This window comes from Talpa occidentalis, unplaced genomic scaffold (genome assembly GCF_014898055.3).
Source record: "Talpa occidentalis isolate TD23 unplaced genomic scaffold, MPIMG_talOcc4v2.1 talOcc4.14, whole genome shotgun sequence".
Classification (NCBI taxonomy): Eukaryota; Metazoa; Chordata; class Mammalia; order Eulipotyphla; family Talpidae; genus Talpa; species Talpa occidentalis.
Genome location: NW_023601433.1, coordinates 64,139,036 through 64,158,481, shown reverse-complemented (window position 1 = coordinate 64,158,481; position 19,446 = coordinate 64,139,036). Strand labels below are relative to the sequence as shown.

Genomic DNA, 19,446 nt, shown 5'->3' with positions numbered 1-19,446 from the left:
AAAAGGACCTTAGATGTGGCTGGAGGGAACAGGGGACGGGCGCACACTATGGGAGCAGGGAGCAGTGTCTGGCGTGGTGTGTCTCCACGCACTCCATTGAAGTTCAAGGACACAGGACCAAGTTGACACCCAGTGTGATTCAATAGGCACGGGCCTGGTGAATTCTTCATGGTCATTTTCACAAAGTGAATACTATTCATTCACACACAAGTGTGTCACTGACTACACACCTAGAAATGTTGTACAGATAGGGCTCATATGTATTCTTGTTGGTGTCCCAAAGTGCAGTTTCTGGGGGAAATTTCCAGCTGCTTCAATATCCTGTGAAAATCCATCCTTTTATTTCCACCTCCACTTAAGTAACTAGTATGACTCGATCATTTTCCATCTCAACCATTGCCTCTTTCCAGATACCTTTGTCCAAAATGGTTCATATTCCTCTAGCAAGAGCATGCCTTGTACCGTTGTTACACCTTCTTTCCTCTAGAAGAAAATCAGGTCCTCTGTACCTGAGACATTCTAGAAAGCTGAAAATGATGGCATAAAACGCTAATGGACAGTAACTCTGTCTTCTTTGACTTTATTTCCCTGACACTTTGAAATAGCTGTCTTCTTAAATATTTTAGGTGTATATTTGCAGTTTTATATATGCCTTTTTAGTAGTTTTAAGCCATTTTTTCACTGTTTCCTCAACCTTCTGGAACATTCCCTGGATGGAGCTGGTGGGATGGGAGAAAATGTATTGGCATCTTACATTGGCATAAGACAGTGGCTTTTTTTGCTGTGCCTAGAGCCCTTGTCAGTGGTTTCAGTTACCTAGAAAATCTTGGTTTTAGAGATTACTTGAACCACAGAAAAGTTAATGGCCAATAGCAAATGTTTGTAGAAAGACTGGATCAACGAGTGGTGTAGATGAAGAATGATCTAATGAAAGTCCTTCTGGTACCAAGTGAGAGTTAGTGTTTTTGAGGTAAAGAAGCCTTTAGCTTTTAAATTTGTATTTACAAGTACTCCAGGATAGGAAGAGGCTTTCAGGGTCCAGTGACTTATTTTGACCTGCAAGCTAATGTTCATGTCATGCTCTGAAGTTGTTTTCACATTCCCGTATAAATGGCAGAACACTGATCTGTTGCTAATCTGATGTACCTTGGGGGTAGGGGGAAGGGAGGATTTTCAAAAGTGTGAAGGCCAGAGGCCCAAGTCAGAAACTAGATAATGTGAAGACTTCATCATTTAGGGTTGAATTTAAGTTGTGATTTAGTGCAATGTTAAAGGAATGGGGTGATTCTTCAGGTAAGGGATGATTGAAACAGCTTGGTGACTATATATATCATTAGGCAGGGATTTGGAGTTTTTCTGTCTTCTGGTAGAGCTACACGGAAGCAAAAAGGAAGGAGACAGCTGTACTTATTAGACATTGTATGGCAATTTAAAAAGTATATGTTCTTTACAGTGCTTACGTATCGGCTGTTTATGTCCCAAATTGTCATCTTTCTGCCTGCTTCCTTCCTCTTTGTCCTTCTGATACAGGTTATGCCATGTGCTTCTATAATCTTAAAAACATTTTTACTTGTACTTGGTGGTGAGTTACTTCTAAGAAAAAGCTACCTCGAAACCAGAAAGACACATACGTGAATTAGGTGATGCTGTTGGAGTTTCATCTCTGCTTGGTTCAGGCAAAGTGTGTTGCTGGCGTTCCTTGCAAGGAGTGGGGTTCCAGTATTCACAGGCAGCATTTTTGTTCCGTAGCTGTGCCAGCAAACATCGCAGAACTGAAGAATTTGGAAGTGCTGAACTTTTTTAATAACCAGATCGAGGACCTGCCCACACAGATTAGCAGCCTTCAGAAGCTCAAACACCTGAACCTTGGGTGAGTATCAGTGGAGGAGGAAGGAAACTAAGGAGGAAGAAGAGCGTGAAAGGGGTGGGTGGCTATGGGTGAGGGAGGGCTGCCATTTATAGGGTTGTATGGGAGAAGCCGATTATTCATTTCTTTTTATGTTTTAGGTTTTTGAAAGTTTTGTTATACTACATCCTTTCAGAGGACTCCATTAATGCCTATCTGTTGGAGAGCTAATTGTCACAATAAGAGGATTTTTTATTGTAGTTTGTTTCCAATAAAATTTTATCTCAGTTACATTGATTGAGAAGGGACTTACTTGCATAGCATTGATTATTCAGACCAATGGTTGATTGTTTTCTCTGTATTAAGTATAAATGGTTTACAAAGGACTTCCCTTCTATGGAGGAATTGGGGGGGGTACATTTCCTAACACTACTTCATTGATTCTTACAATTCTTTTATGTGGTTGAGAGGTTACAATCCTGTGTTTTCATTTATACAAAGGTGAAGAGAAGTTTTATTCAGCTGAGGTTGCAGAACCAGGTAGCAGTGAATAAGTAATACCATCTATTGCTTTACAGTTTTCAAAGTCCTTCTGCCAGTATTTGACCCTCAATAATGATGAGGGAGGAAAGGTAGACATTAGCTTTCCTTTCATGGAATGGAAACTAAACCCTTTCAGAAGAGGTACTGCTCCCAGTTGCCTCTGAAGTTCAGGGCCAACCTAGGCTGATAATACTATTGTTTGAGGCCATGCCCTCCCAATCAGACACCAACATGCCACCAGGAACTTCAGCTTCTGAATTCTGGCTTCATTGTTAACGACTGTTAGGTGAAACTGCCTACTCATGCTGCATCCCCAGTGTGAAGTAATATATTCTCTGAATTATCATTATAACCATTAAATGTGATAGTTAAGCCAGTGATTTACATGGAGCGACAGTCAAAGCTGGCCAGGTTTGATGGCTTCAATAGGAAGCAAACCTGAAAAGCAAATCTCATTCATGAAACAACTTTTGGGTCATTCTTTCCATGGAGAGTTTGGTTCAACATTTATTTTGATGTTCACTCTGGATGAGACACTGTAAAATCCATGAGCTTTCTTTTCCCTGATGTCTTAGGGAAAGTCAAGTTTGGGGGTAGGTTAGTGTCACCTTAGATCTCAGATGGCTTTTTACACCTACAGAGATGGAGACTGTTAGCTGCTATTATCATTTTACTTATTCATTTATTTTTTGAACTCTTAAGTGCTGTTCCCTTGGAAACCTTGCTGGTGGTGGGGCTCACTAGTGAAGCACAATGCAGGACTTGGGGGCTGGGGCAGTGCCAGCTATAGAGCTTGGGCAGCACACGATGACCCTGATGTGTCCAGGGTTGGGGTTGCAACGGTCATGGGAAGGGCAGGGCCATTACTTCAGGTGAGATTCTCGGAAGGGTTCCTACGGGGGTTAGTATTGAGCTGAGACTGGATTCAAGAGAAGGGATTTCTTAGACGCATAGCAGCGGGAAGGCATCTCATGCTGAGAGAATGACATATTAAAATCTCAGAGCACTACATGCTCCAGGAGTCGAGAGTTGTTTGGTGAAGCTAAATGTGACGTGTGAGGCAAGGAGTGGCTAAGGGGAGAGGCGAGACCAGACAGGCATGGCTGCCTGCCATTCTTTTAATGAGTGTTTCTCATGCCAGGCACTGTGGTAGATACTGGCCACACAGCTTATGTGGCGTGTTCTTTACAATTGGGGAAGCAGACTGTAAACAAATCATCTCTAATGGCAGGGAGTCGGAAATGCTAATGAAGGGGCTCATGTGTCAAATACAGGAACTCTGATTCTATCTCGCTAACCACCGAGGAATTTGCATAGTGTAGTAATGAATTTAAAATAAAGTCCACCTTTTGTATAAAGGGTCACTAGCTGGGGGAAGTTTTAGGAGGTACAAGGAGAGGTTCTTACACCTGTCTGAATACTGGATTAGTTCTCCAGGGCAGTGAGAGTGGGGGCAGGGGAGAAATCGTATTTATATATCATTTATAATATTATGTTACATTACCATGAAATTTATTTAACCTTGGGGAGGGGATATAGTTCCAAGCGAAATGGTGCATGACTAATGAATATCTTACTTACCCTGTTTTTAATGTTTTATTAATTTAATGTTGATTTACAACAGGAGGGATTGCATATGAAAAAAACGTAAGAGAGAAAATGGGTGAGGCAAAATTGGCAAGACAATAACGGATGGGCTGGGATATTGTGAGCTAAATACTGTTGTGAGCAACTGAACTGGAAATGTAGGTGCGGATAGCTTTGGGCAGAAGGTGAGCTCAGGTTCTATTCATTTGGGTTCTAGGTGCTTTAGAGCAGTTACAAAATTTTTTTCAGTCAGATGTGTCTTAGATGCCTCTTTGTCACCTTTGGAACTGTTCACCTGTTTTACTGTCAGTGCTTTATTGATTGTAAAAACTTCTGTATTTAATTACGTGGCTACATAGATGGGGTTGTCGAAGTCTCAACAAAATTGTTGGTTTTTGGAAGGGAATGAAAATTGGCTTTAGTAAAGGATGCTCCCATCTTCAAATGGCATAAAGAATTATACCTGTATGGCCTTGGTAAAGGCACGTCACAGAGAGGGGGCATCTTAAAATAAGCAACCAGAATAGAAATACGCTTGCAGGAGACACTGCAGCCAAGCACTTAGGCCACATGTGTGTAGAATCTGAACAGCGTGCCCGGCCAGATGTTGCTTGTAAAGTTTTATGTAGTTTATTTGCTGATGATGACTAAAGAGATCGGAAGTGAGTTTTAGGCCATCTGACCAAATAAAGGCGAGTTTAGTTTTCTTCCTAATTTCTATTCTACTTATGTCTTTTTCTTCTGTTCGTATTTCTACTTACAGAGTTGTTTCCCAAAACATGTGAAGCCACACGGGTTAGTGTTGGTCAAGGGATAATCTCACAGCACCAGCTACTCTGGACTCTGATTCCCCTAGGGAGATGCTCAAGCTTCTCTTGTGCACACTTAGAGGTTTTCGCTAAGTACAGTATTGAGTGTTCATGGATTTGGATTTCTGTTTTTTTGTTTTTTTTTTTCTGAAAATGGGAAGTAGGTTACTTCAGAAGACATAGAAACTCTTGCCTTTAGCCAAAATCATTTTATTGAAGGAGGAAGAGCCCAAGAAGACCTCGGAGAGCAAAACCTTCTAAAAGAAAGGTATTAGTATGGACTGTCACAGCTTTTAGATGAAGAAAAAAGATGTTGAACAGCCTTTGACTCTCTGATTTTATAAATTTCATCACATGTTGGTGTTTTCCCATTACCAATTAGCATTTGAAAAATGTTTGCATGCAAACAAGAATTTGTACCATTTGGCATAATTGAGCTGATGTAGTGCAGATAGAAAACCTGCGCCTGGCAGTTGAAGTTATCCATGATGGTCTTCTCCCAAAAGGAACTTGCCTGTTTAGGCTGAGTCAAAATTTCCCTTAATTCTCCTGAAATATAATTGTACTTAGAGCTCTCGTTTCTTGATAGCCCACTGGGAACCATGAATTGTGTTAGGGACTTCATGTGTTTTTCTCTCCCATCCTCTTGGCCATCCTCCCATCCTCTTGTTGCTGGGAATGTATCACTATCCTTATCATACAGTTGAAGAAATAGGGTCTCAGAGAAGCGGAGTAACTTCCCACGGTCATCCAGCTGGCCAGTGCTGTGACAGGATTTCTTACCTGCTATTTACTTCCCTATGCCTGTTGCCACGTCTCATGGAAATCCTCTCAAAGCAGACCTTGCACCCTTGTTGTGGATTTGGAAGTTAGCAGCCTCTGAGGGTGAAGCCATCACATTGCTGTCCTGAGGCCTGCAAAGATACACAATTCTTGCATTGTTTGTAGCCCATTGTTAGCATTGCTTCTGGACCTCCTGGACCTTCTGAAGCATTTCCCTATGTATGGCTTCCTTTCTGCCTGCCAGCCTTGTGGGCTTACTACTGTCACTTGCTATTCAATGCATGGGGGGGGGGGGGCTCTGCTGTATTCCTAATAAGTTGGGGTTGTTGGTTTGTGCCTCAGAGAGAAGAACCACCTGCAGTTTGATAGATGCCTGCACCTGGAGGTGGTCAGTCTCATGCTGACTCTCGACCCCTTTTCCTCTAAGGAATTCTGACGATGACTTCCTGAGCCTTATGTTTCAAAACTGTACTTCTTTATTTGGAGGGACTACTTGATTGGTTACTTTAAAAAAAAATGGGTAAGAGCAGTGTTTAAAGAAAGAAGCACCTAGTGTATATTTCTGTGCCTTTCCCACTGTCTCTGGTGCTGCTTTCATTTTATTCAGCTCTTCACATCAGAGTGACCTGGCCTCCATGAGGTCAGGGTGCTCTCTGAAACCTGACACCCTCATCAGTAGAGCCAGAAGTCCTCATTACTCACCTCTTTTAGTTTGTTCTTCATGTCAGAATCACAGAGATAATTGCAAGCACTGTCCTGCCTGCATTACACAGTAGTTTTTATGATCCAGGTGAAATTCTAGGTAATAAATACATACATAAACTCAAATTGTCATAGGGTTTATTTTGCTAAATATCAAGTTTGCCCATCAAGGGATGGAATTCCTTTTCTTTTGGTTTGCCTTCTGCTATAAGCTATTTTCTCATGATGCCTGATTGATGGACTGGATTATATCTAACACGGCAAAGGTCAATGTTGAGAATTCTTTTTGTGTCACCATCCCTCCCACCTTTCAGTGTCTGTGAGCTTAGATATTTTAAAAGAATTATTTAAAAATCAGCTCTTAAGTATACGCAGATACATTAAGAAAATAATAAGAGAGGGCCTCCCCAGTGGTGCAGTGGTTGAGCGCTGGGTTGCGAAGCTGCCTGCGGCCTCTGCGGCACCGGTTCAATCCCCGGCTGCTCCCCGGCCACCGGAGGAGGGTCCCACATGGCGCGCAGACCTCTCCTGCCGCCCGCTGCTCCCCTCAGCAGTGTACTTCGGTCCTTCTGCCTGCTCTGCTCCCTGCTCTGGCTCTGGTGAATTCTCTCACCCTCCCGCGCTTCTGACTGTACCCAGTGCATGTATAAACAAATAAACAAACAAATAAATAAATAAATAAATAAAACATGCCTCTATTAAAAAAAAAAAAAGAAAAAAAGAAGAAAATAATAAGAGGCAGTAATAGACAAGTTTCCCATAGATTTTATTAGAGATACAGATTTTTAAATTTTTAGTTATGATAAAACACACACCCCATAAAAATCTACCATGTAAGTCATCTCAGGTTTAGATTGAATGGTGTGAAGTAGTATGTTTCCACTGTGGTACAGCCAGTCTCCAGGAGTTTCTCATCTTGCAGAACGGAAACACCATCCCATCAACACCAGCTCTGTATTTCCCTATCCCACAGCCCCTGCACCCACTGTTCTAATTGGACATCATTTTGAACGTTATTGGTGATAGAACAAAAAAGTGATTTCCCCCCCCCATTAGAGAAAATAAAGGAAGTGTTTGAAAACTATAAAGCTTAGTATGTATCTTTGGAGGTCTTGTTATTGCTGCATTCATAAAGAAGTTTTTTCTCTAAAACAGATATTTTATGATGATTTAAGTTTCAATGCAAAACAGTGATTGAAGTTCACCACTGCAGAAAATGACAACTAAGACATATTCAAATGTTTCTCAAACATATAGTTTCATCAAACAGGTTTTTTCACTAGAATTATTAGGCTGCTTCAAAAATCATTAAATGATTATAGAATGATGGCACTCGTAGGCCTGTTGAAGAGGTGGTCTGAGTAAGCATGTCAACACTGATGTTTAATATATGATGTCTTGGATTCCCCCCACCCCTCTCCACAGCATGAATAGATTAAACACCTTGCCTCGAGGATTTGGCTCCCTACCAGCTCTGGAGGTCCTTGATTTGACTTACAACAACTTGTATGAAAAGTCTCTTCCTGGAAACTTCTTCTACCTTAGTAAGAAACTTTTAATTCTATAAATCTCCTTAAAATGGTACTTTGCGTTCTAAAAGTGAAATTTATTTGCCAGGGCCCAAACTCCAAGAGAAATTATTGGACATATATATTTTTTTCTTCACAGATTCCTTTTGCATATTCCTTCATTGCTCAGCAGTATGTATGTTTGATATATAGTTAGCTGACACCATTCCGCTGAAGTGGACTTAGTAATGTCATATTAACTTTCCAGTAGAGCTTATGTGCCTAAATGAGATCAAGTCTCACATTTAGCTTAGGAACTTGACTTTCTTTTTGAAGAGCATGTTTAAAAAAATATGTCTATTAACTCTTTATGGGTTACTTGCCTGTAGATATTCCATTTATTTATGAAAATCTCCATTAATTAACCACTAACAGAATTTTTTGACTTTCCAGACAGGATACTTGTTGTAAGTCTTTTGGTTGTTTTCATTGGTGCATTCTGTTTTTGTCTAGTATATAATCAAATGTCGAGAAATTGTTAGTCACAGATGAACACACTTTATCCTTTCATATGCAAACTTTTTTTGCTGCAGATGCTCAAAAAATAAGGAAAATTTTTTTAAGAACTCATGAAATATTTAGGAATGAGTTGTTTCCCTTAAATGACTGTTATGCTTCTTCCAATAGTGACATAGAAAGAATCCAGAAAATCTGAATTTTGTGAGCTGGTTTCTAAAATTTCAGTTTTTACCTTGTGTATGCTCTCACTCCCAGACTTTCTCAAGCATATGAAGCCAATTCTAAAATATTTTCTCGGGCCATGGAAGAAATTATATCTGTTATGTAAATTCTGTCAAATTTTAAAACATTATAATGTAATTAAATAGCTGTAAACAAACAAAACTCAAATCTAATTATGTTCCTTTTTTTTTTTTTAAGATTTATTTATTTTACACAAGAAACGGGGTACAAGCCAGATGCGCGGGAGGGTGAGAGGATTTACCAGAGTCAGAGCAGGGAACAAAACAGGCAGACTGACAAAATACACTGCTGAGGGGAGCAGCAGGCAAGACAGGAGAGGTCTGCTGTGCCATGTGGGGCCCTCGCTGGCCAGCCGGGATCAAACCCGTGCTGCAGAGGCTGTGGGCAGCTTCACAGCGCGGTGCTCAACCACCTGGGCCACCAGGCCCTAATTATGTTCCTTTTTAAGATTTTACCCTTCAATAGTTTGTAATAGTGTTATCATTATGTAACATGGTAAATAAGTGTCTGAATACAGCTGTTCACCTAAGCTAGGGTTTTCTCTGTTTTTAAAGTCCATGTCACCACTTTAGACCCTTGGTCTTCATTTATTGCTGTTGTTAAAGCTGGGAAGCAAGTAATAATAATTAGTCTGATCCCAGAAACAAACTCTGACTATGGCCTCCATCACTTGGAAGCCTTTTACTTACTTATTTTAATAACACAGTTCTGTTTACAAGAAAGAGCCCTTTTCTCCTGAGTATTGATAGAAGTGACACAATGGTCTTTTTTGTTTTACTTGGGATGCAAAAACAGTAATAAATGTGAATCGGAAGTAATAGAAGAAAAATAGCTATCTTTTTCTAGTGCTTATGGAAACTCCATGCCAAAAACTGCTAGTGCCCACAGTTGTTAATTGTGTCAGTCCTGCTGGATATAGATGTTTTCCTAAACACACCAGCTCCGCAATAAGCCAGTAAATCTAAGTTTGACCTGCTTGTTATTATTGTGAGCCCTAGGTATGTCACAGGCTTTTCACCAAGCCGGGGTTATTAATCAAAGCTGACTCCCTTGTATTGATCAGACCTCAAGTGGTTGGGTTCCATGCCACCCTGTTTATATATTGCTGTTTAATTTGCAGCCACCCTGCGTGCACTCTATCTAAGTGACAACGATTTTGAAACCCTGCCGGCAGATATTGGGAAGCTCACAAAGTTGCAGATAGTAAGTAATTTATCTAAATTCTTAGAAAATCAATTCACTTCTGCAGCCCTTGTAAGAGTAGACTCAAGTCAATTTAAGCAGGAGTATGGTTTGTTTTGCAGGAATAAACCACTACTCCCGATACTGTTTCTTGTTCATCCCCAGACCCTTGTAAATAAATTGAAAGGATTGAGCCTTCGAAGAAGAGAGGACATGCGAGAGGACAAGAGTTGCTGTTGAGCACCTTTTATGTGAAAATTCTTTGACAACCCCTTGTGTTCTTATATTTAGCTCAGCCTCAGGGATAACGACCTGGTCTCGCTGCCAAAGGAAATCGGGGAGCTTACTCAGCTTAAGGAACTCCACATTCAGGGGAACCGTCTGACAGTGCTGCCCCCAGAACTCGGTAAGATTGCTGATGAATCACCTTAGTTCTGGGTTTAATTAATAATAATGATCCAAATGCAGCAATTCTGAATAACTCTCCTTTTCTTGGCAAACAGCCTCCACTGACGCACCCAATTCTTATCATTTCTAGTAGCTTTTGTCATTGACCAGAGTTTAGCCATTTCAGGTTGACCTGTCCTGCATTGTTCAGCAGCTGCAGCGCCCAGTGTCTCAGAAGCTGCTGCCGAAACACTAGCTGGCTCTGCTGCCCACACGGAGGCTCACGAAAGAGCCTCAGATCAGTGGTAATGGTTTTATCAGTAGCTCCTTCTTTACTAGCAGGTGATTTTCTAAAAATCCAATCATTGCTCTTATCTTTTGTAGTCCTTAATTTTTTTTTTAATCCTTAAAGCACTTTTGCCAAATAATTGTTATAGCTCCTTGAAAAATACCTTTTCCAAACTTGAACTTGGTTCTCTCCTGATTCCATCTCCGTTGGGAATTGGTCACTGTGCTCTGGTTCGGAATCCCTTGATACTTCTCCCCCGGCAGCTAGATCTCAAGATTCTGCCCTCTGGTTCACAGGGCTCAGGGTGGGCTGATGGCCTCCTCAGAAATTACCTCTGCCCAAATGTTCTGTTGTTGTGTATGTGCTTCCCTTCTGGAAAAATTCAGAAATGCACTTCTCTTTTCTCAGGCATATTCTCAGTACTCACTGATTTCTTCAAAACAGCTGCATTGTTTTCTCATACTATGATTATTTGCTTTTCTGTTGCAAAATGTTATAATTTTAATAAACACATTGAACTCAGAGTTCCTGGAGGAAGTAGTTCCTCAAATGAGGCTGGTGGTTTTAAAGAGGTCAGTTGTTATAAATGAGGATGTAAGCACATGAGAGCAGAGGTTTGGCATTTGTTCATGGCTCTAACCCCAGTGCCACCCTTGTACTGAGCATGTGGGAGGTGCTCAAGGAGCCTGCACAGAATGAGTGAATCATCGAAGGGCTCGACAGCAGGGTGTTGGGTAGACTCTGAGTAGACACAGTTTGACTTCTTTTTGAGTTGCATTGTCCAGTGTGACTGTCACTAGCTCCCTTTTAAGTGCTCAGTAGTCACATGTGGCTAGCGGCTACCCCATGGGAAAGCACAAGTAAAGAACATTTCCATTGGCCCAGAAAGCTCAGATGGGGGTTGCCAGTGTAAGGGAAAAGCACTCATGTGATTTCATTCAACAGATGTAGTTTCACAACCCAACACTCCCACCCACCCATCTAGCTCCTTTGTTAGTATAAAGGCCTAGAGAAATTTGTACTGATTTTAAGGGCCCAGAAGTAACTCAGAACCTTCTCTGCATTGAGTTATAATAGTCACTCTCACTTCAGGAACAGGCTAGAGGATCAAGAAAAGATCTTTGCAGAAATTTTAAGGCAAGAAAATTCCTGTCAAAAGAAATACTCTGTACAGTGATTGCTAACCATAGGTGTTAGCCTTACCAACACATATACATTTTTACAGAATAAAAATGCAAGATTCCTCCCCAGCCTACCAAATCCAATCTCAACACAAGAATCGAAGTCTCTCTACTACGGCAGAGTTCACTTAGTGCTCCGACGTGTGTCCTTGCTTGGTGTGACTAGTAGAAACAAACAGAATGTCTATTTTCTTGTTTTATTTCTTTAGTCCAATAACAAGGCAATTGAAGGCATTAGATTAATGAATGATTTCTATCAGATAATTTGTTTTTCTAACAAATAGTTGAACCTAGACTTACACATCTATTTGTGTATTTTTAAATCCTACTCATGTTGCCTACCCTATTTAAATATTGCATGTAAACCTATTTGCCTGACATCACTGTTGAGGTCCCCAATAACAAATTATATATATTTTTATTCAGGAATAGAATTGAGGAGGAAGTATTTACAGGACTTTATTTTTGTAAGCCAGACCTAGAAAAGCTTCATCTCAACATCTGCTTGGTGGCAGTTTTCCTTCATGGCAGACAAACACTTAGCTGGAGATAAGTGCTAAAACCCCTGGGAGTTTCTGCTGCAAATCTAAACACAAAATGAAGACAGATGTTTTACTTATTTTTGAACAATGATTTTTTTTTTTGAAGTCAAGAATAAAATAGTAGTAGTATATTAAGGCCTTGTGTGCCAGGATACAATGATGATGGCTGCCTTTGCTACATCCTGCAATATCTCCACAATCATCACAAAAATAGCTAAGTGGGCTTTTTTGAAGGTGAGGAAACTGAGACATAGAACGGGTTGGTAACACATCCTCAGGGACACAGTGAGTTTGGAACCCTGACAGCTCGTGGTCCAGGTACCTGTTCTTTTACCACTGTGCTGTATCCAGTCCATTTTTGTGGCAGCAAGAGTATTCCAAAAAGCAGTTTTCAAGTGTAGACAAAACACAGCTTCTGACCCTGGTTCCCACCACTGCCATCAAATGGTGTTGGGAGGAGAGGGAATATAATGTGGCCAGTGGCAAGGCCGACTGCTGGTGTCTGAGCAGCAGGACTAGGACAGCTCCCTGCAAAATGCAGACTGAGCTGGCTCTGTGAAACAAATTACTATTCCACTGAAACATGCCAAACCAGTTGCATTGTCCCTATGGTTCTTTCCCCAATAAACATCGAGCCACAGAAGGAATGGCTTTGTTGTCTGTGTGCCTGGTATCTAAGCTGATCATCTGGAGCAGCCCTGGCTGGCTGATATGCAGTCACAGGACTGAGGTGCTTGAAGCTTATTATATCTGTCCCTGCAGTATCCACTGGCTTCAGGTTTGCTTCTGGGTGCAGTTTAAAGTGTGGAAATGATCTCTCATCTGTATATTCATTTTTTGCATATCTGAAGCAGCAAGGTAAATGCTTTAGAGATTACTATGAAATTTCCTTTAAGAACAAAGTTGGAGTTTATTAACTTGAAACCTCGTTGGTAAGAGCATTTGAGCCAAGCAAGGGAATCCAGAAGAGTTCTGATTTGTCAGATCTAAAAATATGCAGGGACAGAGCAAAATAGTCAGGGCCTTGGTTGGAGTTTGAATATGTAATTGTGTTACCTTTCTTTTATTGTGCCTCCCTGAATAAGTTTCTTTAACCTTTATGTCTGATTTGTAAAGAGTGAAGCACTTGATTTTTGTGTTATTCTGTATATCTGTACAAAATTACATATAAATTGGGTCTGTCTTTCACCCATTCATTTATTCACTCATTCGGACATTTATTAACTTCCCACTTTAGACCAGGTCTTGTCTCTAACGAACTTTTCCAATAAAGTAAAATGCACTTAACCAGAAACTGTTTCTTGAGCCCCTGCTTCATATTTTATTTGCTGAGGACATAACAAGAGCTAGCACCCCGTATGATATTCAAATAGGGGAGGGTGAATAGGTAAACCCTAAGCATATCAGATGTAAGGGCTCGGGGACAAAAATAAACATGAAAGTGAGTTTCCAGATGGAGGGGGGTGTTGGGTGTTGTTGCTCTGTTATACAGAGTGGTCAGAAACCTCACTCAGGAGGTGCTGTCAGGTAAGCAGAGACCTAAGGGCGAAGCACGTGCAGAGGCCTTAAGGTGGGTGTATATTGAGGAACAGCAAGGAGACTAGTGTAGCTGGAACAGAGTAAGCGAGAGGGAGAGTTGGAAGTGATGAACATAGGTAGGATGTAGGGATTTGATCTCTTGGGACCTTGGAGGGACATTGTGATACTGGCTTTTACCACGACTGAGATGGTAGTAGTCTTAACAGTAACCTCCAAAGATGCTCACCTTCTGATTGCCAGAACTTGTGAATGTGTTACCTTGTTAGGATGAAGGAGCTTTGCTAATATGATTTACAATCATGAGGCAGGAGATTATCTGGCTTAGAAGGTAAGCCCAGTGTAATCATAAGGGTCTGTGGAAGAGAAAGAGAAGGGGACCAGAGAATCTAGTAGAAGATACGGTGACAGAAGCTGGAGGTTGGAGTCAGGAACCATGAGCCAGGAGCTCAGGGAGCCTAAGAAACTGAAAAAGACAAGGAAATGGATTTTCCCCAGAACCTCCAGAAGGGGTGCAGCCCTCTGCCTTCATGCAGATAGTAGTAAGGCAGAACTGACAGGAATCAATGGTGATGAAATGAGGAGAGAGTTGCTGACTGTGAGCGGTTGCTCCCGCGGAGCCAGAAGGATGGGGGGTGACTGAAGAGCAGGTTAAGTCGAGGAGGCGGCACAGAGCTGGTCCTGAGTTGAGGTCCAGGTAGTTGAAGTTTGAGGTGCCTTTTGGCCATCTAACTGAGAAAGGCGAAAGAGTCTGGAATTCACATGAAAGGTCTGGGCTACGTGTGCAGGTATGGTGTTAACAGATAGGGATGAGAGCTCCCAAAGTGATGAGAGGGTGGATTGAGCCTTGCGGCTCATCATAGGATGCTTGACGCTTTCCATAAGAAAAGTGGGTTCTTTTACAAGACAGAGTGAGGCTCCACCCGTCCCCTTTTTCCTTACATTTACCTCACTCTGCCAGTGATAGAGTGAACTAGACACAAATGAAATCTCCCTGGGAGCCTACCTGAATCCAGGTCTTTGTTGGGTCAGCATTTTCAGCCAGCCTCCAGTATCTCCTAAAAAACAGCAACTCAGCTTGCTGAAGTTTCACCTACTTTTAATTAATGAAAGAATTAATTAGTGGAGTGGAGAAAGGGGCTGCGTTGATAGCAGAGGAAGGAAAGGCAGATATCCTGATCAACCCTCAAAACAGATAAAGCCCTAGAGCTAACAACCTTAGGTGATTTCCAGGCTGGTGGCTCTATGCGCTGTATGTTCCAGTTTGCGTTTAGAAATGTCTAAGGGTACAAAGAAATATCTTATGATTGGAGGGTGTGGACGAATAAGAGAACCCTGAAAACTTAGGAAAGAGATTACACAAAATCATGAAGTTCACAAGACGGGGTCCTTGCCATTCTTAAAACCCCATCATAATTATAATAATAAACTTTAATTTCACAAATGGTTTTCCAAGTCTCTACCCTTCTTGTGAGTTTTATGTTGAGGCTCAGAGCTGGTTACCAAGGTCTTCCTTCTAGAAGGCTCTGTGGTTAGATTTTGGTTGGAACCTTTTGGTTGCTTGGGTCCACCCTTTCTCCCTGTTGTTGACTCTGACCTTGTCCCTGAATGTGGAATCCTTTGAGTGTTGCACTGGTAAGACGCACTGCTTCGGTTAGATCTCACACTGCTGCTCTGCAGGAGGCAACTTTGCTTTCCAGTAATTAATTCCTCACTGTCTTATGCTGCATTTTGTGACAACACTCCTCTCACTAAGGATATTTTCTTTTCCTAGAACTCATGATAGCTGTTGCTCTGAGCTGCTTGTTTTCATTTTAATAGTACTAATGTGTGTAGACTCTTTGTCACTTGTCTACCTGTTAGTAATTTATTTCAGTTCAGAATACCTCATATAAATCTGTATTTCTAAATCATTCCTATTTTGTTGTAAACTAAAACCACTGAAGATCTAGAATGTGAAGTTGATTGTTTCAGAGTTGAGCATACTAGCTATCATGTAAAATCTTTTGTCTATTAAGACATAATGCCAAGGCCTCCCTGGTGGCGGAAGGGGTTAAGCATAGAACTGTGAAGCAATCCACAGCCTCTGCAGCACATGTGGGTAGCCAGGGAGTTACCCACATGGCATAGCAAACCTCTCCTGTCTCGGCTGCTGCTCCCCTCAGCAGTGTAATTCAGTCAGTCTGCCTGTTCTGCTCCCCATTCTGTCTGGTGAATCTGCTCACGCCTTCCCCCCCACCTCTGGCCTGTACCCCAGTTCTTGTATGCATAAATAAATAAATCTTGAAAAAAATACAATGCCAGTGATAACCATCTCCAAAATAATCAGATTCCCAGTCATAATAAGCAAATAAAAAAAAAAATTGTGTAGATTCTCCACAGTGGATAATTATCTGCCCTCACCCAAGGTAGCTTTCTATTGGGACATTTCTGCCCAAATCCTGTTACCTGTAAAAGATAGAGATGAATCCTGTTCTGCCTAATTAGGTTAGGATCTAGTATTACTGAATTTGCCATTTTCTCTTCTCCTTGGTTTTGTTGATCTATCCATCTCACACTTGTAAGGAAAATCAAGTTGTAGGACGGTGTAGTTAAATTTGAGGGGAGTGGCGTCTGCTGGCCTGGGATACCATTCTATTTGTGAGCATCCCAAGAAGGGTGAGCTCAGGCAAGTCACTTTATCCACATGCTGATCAGTCACTATAACTGGTAGCAGCTGACTTTTTTCCCAACTGGGTTGTGAGTTCTAGTTTAGCAGGATCCTTGCCTGAACCACTTTGCTGCTTGAAGATTCTTGCCAAAATGAAAATGAAGATGTCACATATCAGGATTATCTAATGATCTATATATTTTATTTTCACTCAAAAATTAATTTTTTTAAATATTTATGCATACAAGAGCTGGGGTACAGGCCAGAGATGGGGGGGAGTGAGAGGATTCACCCGAGACAGAGTGGGGAACAGAACAGGCAGACTCACTGAAATACACTGCTGGGGGGAGCAGCGGGCGAGACAGGAGAGGTCTGCTGCGCTATGTAGGTTGCTCCCTGGCCAGGGATTGAACTCGTGCTGCAGAGGCTGTGGATTGCTTCATAGTGCGGTACTTAATCCCTTGTGCCAGCAGGGAGGCCCTCAAAAATTAGTTTTTAATATCCTAAAACATAGCATGTTGAAATTACCATTATTCCCTAGATAATTATAGAATTTATCAAATGTAGCAATGTTACCAGTTGCATGGTCTGGACAGTTTAATGTAGTCTCCTTTTACTCACCAGCAGATAATGTCCAGAGTGCCCATTTGAGACTTCTTGGAAGTGCTTTGTCCCATCCTCTCACTTGTATTACCATTTTTTTTTTTGTTCCTCTTACAATATTTGTTTCATAACCCTGTATACACTTGAGTCTGCAAACCCCATGTTACTCTTCGCCTACTTTTTGACGGTAGAAACACAACCATCATGCAGGAGTTCCAGCTTCCAACTTCTGTGACAAGCGTTCTTGTTTTATTCACTTAAATGTGATTTTCACTAATCTTCTCTGTCTCCGTCTCCACCTTTAGAAGAAGCAACTGACTCTAACTCTGAGCTGGTCCTGCTGGAAGCCCTCAGGGGAAGTTGCTATAAAGACCCGGGTGTGGTAGCGGGGTCTGGCACCAGAGCTGTGACCAGTAGGGAGAGTGGAAGCAGGTCTTCTGAGAGGAGCAAGGTGGCAAGGACACCTGGGGGAGTGAAGGTGGGGGAGCCATGAGGGGCCTGCACCTGTTTGTGTGTCTGCATCATTTACAGATTAAATATTTTAGGGTTCTGTTTTTATTATTTTAGTTTTTCTGTGTTGCCCTGAAGAAGCCAAAAGGGTATAGGAGGAGGAAGCAAGTATTGGTTGAACATGAAGCTGCCCCTTACGTGCTTTATCCAATGTCACAAGAGCCACAGTAGGTTGGGCACTTTCTCTCCTTTTAATGAGACTGTGACAGGTTTGCTCACCTGCTGAGGTCACAGACTCAGAGCTGGAACATAGGACTCACTCAGCCTGTGACTACTATACCCAGGGAACCGAGGGCTGGGCCATTTGCTGCTTTTGTTTTTTGCCCTTTCTAGAATAAAGTAGGATAGAAATTAGTCTTTATGGAGGAATAGCATTTTATCTAAAGAAAAAAAAAGGCTCTGGATTAAACATGAATGGGGCTACATATCCCCCCAAAAAGAGTTGTAAAATAGTTGCCAAATGCCAAAATATGTTAGCGTGATAAGATGCATGCCACTTGTACAAAAAAAAAATCTAATCTGTCAATTGATTGCCAACATTTTTGAAGTTACCTTAAAGTTAGATAAGAGATACATAGTTTTTACACAGAGTATCATAATTTGCATACTAGTGTCATGACATCTATATTACTTCTATAATGTAGGCAGGGAGAGTTCTTTGGCCAATTTTTAAAGATGGAGAAACTAGAATGTGCAAGACGATTGTGACTTAGCCAGAGTTATATTATTGACAGAATCAGGTTTTTAGTGCAGATCTTTTTACTTCAGAAATAAATCCCTTCCAATAACGATGTATCCATAAATTGATCAATACTGAGCCAGTAAAAAAAGACATTTATCATCAGATGACAGATTGCAATAATTCAAAACATATATCTTACCTTTTTTTCTTTGAAATTTTTGAATTTTGACTTGAATTATTTCACATTTTTACATTGTTTTCAGGGATAATATTACTTTTGTCATACTTCATGAAAAATAATGTGTATTTTTTAAATTCCCATGGTCTTAGTTGATATCAAAAATTACTCCCCTCTTAACTCCTTCCTGGCATTTTTTAACATGTTTCATTTTATATATTCTCTTTCAGTGAATCTTTAGCCCTGTAAAATGGTTTAAGTGTAGATTTTAAAAATGCTAAGTGAATTGTATTTCTGCCTGGTGAATTATTACTTTAAAGGGGGTGGGAAGTTGTAACACATAAAACATTTCCATTCTGTATTATAAATTTCAGGAAGCCCAATGTCAGGTTCAGTGTGATTGAACATGTGCATCAATCTGTGTTAACACCAGCTGGGAAAGCATGCCACTGTTTGCAATGGACCATCCTTTGATTTAATAGGACACTAAATGTATTCTTACCCTGAGAGAAATGCTGGCGGTACTGAGATTTTGGATTTAATTTTTTTTTTTTTTTAATTCCAGAGGCGTATCTGAAAAATTGGTTCTATTCCCTGAATACATAGATAATACCTTAACATTTATGTAACATCCTCTCAAAACATCTCCTATATGTTATCTCTATACATAAAAAAAAAACAGGCAGTGTTATACTTAATCATACCCAAATGCTATTGCTTGTGTGAATGTATCTTTGGGGGAAGTGAGGCTGGGGAAGGAGCACAGTGGAACATGTCAACACCACAAATGTACTGATAGACCCATAATAGTTATGTCTTCTTGTAACTCATAGTGGACCAGTCTTTTTTAGCTTGTTTATTTAGACTTTTCTAGAATCATTCTTATTTTCAACTGAATGTCAATTCCATGAATTGTCTGCTGCACGAAAGCATCGGATGGTGCCATTTGTACTTCTGTGAAGTTTTAGGCGGTAACCAACATCCTAATAGGAATAAACAACACTTGTTCTCAACTACAATTAGCCTTTTGGTAGGCCTCAGTATTCTCTCTGTTGCCACTTAGAGTTGCTGTTTCAAAAAGGATGGTGGTTCTTGAACAATCCCTGTCTATCTTATGTCAGATTCTGACCTATAAAATGTATTTCTCTCATCTGTTGGGTTTGGAG

At 40.9% G+C, this 19,446-nt stretch overlaps 1 protein-coding gene across 2 annotated transcripts in view; it reads left to right on the top strand.

Moving 5' to 3' along the window:
• RSU1 (Ras suppressor protein 1) overlaps positions 1 to 19,446 on the top strand; it is a 197,375-nt gene that overhangs the window by 31,634 nt on the left and 146,295 nt on the right. For both annotated transcript variants that reach the window (XM_054695107.1, XM_037510671.2), the window contains exons 4-7: positions 1,750 to 1,870; positions 7,696 to 7,814; positions 9,661 to 9,743; positions 10,014 to 10,128. In XM_054695107.1, coding sequence (XP_054551082.1) covers positions 1,750 to 1,870; positions 7,696 to 7,814; positions 9,661 to 9,743; positions 10,014 to 10,128 — 438 coding nt within the window. The remainder of the gene's footprint in view (positions 1 to 1,749; positions 1,871 to 7,695; positions 7,815 to 9,660; positions 9,744 to 10,013; positions 10,129 to 19,446) is intronic.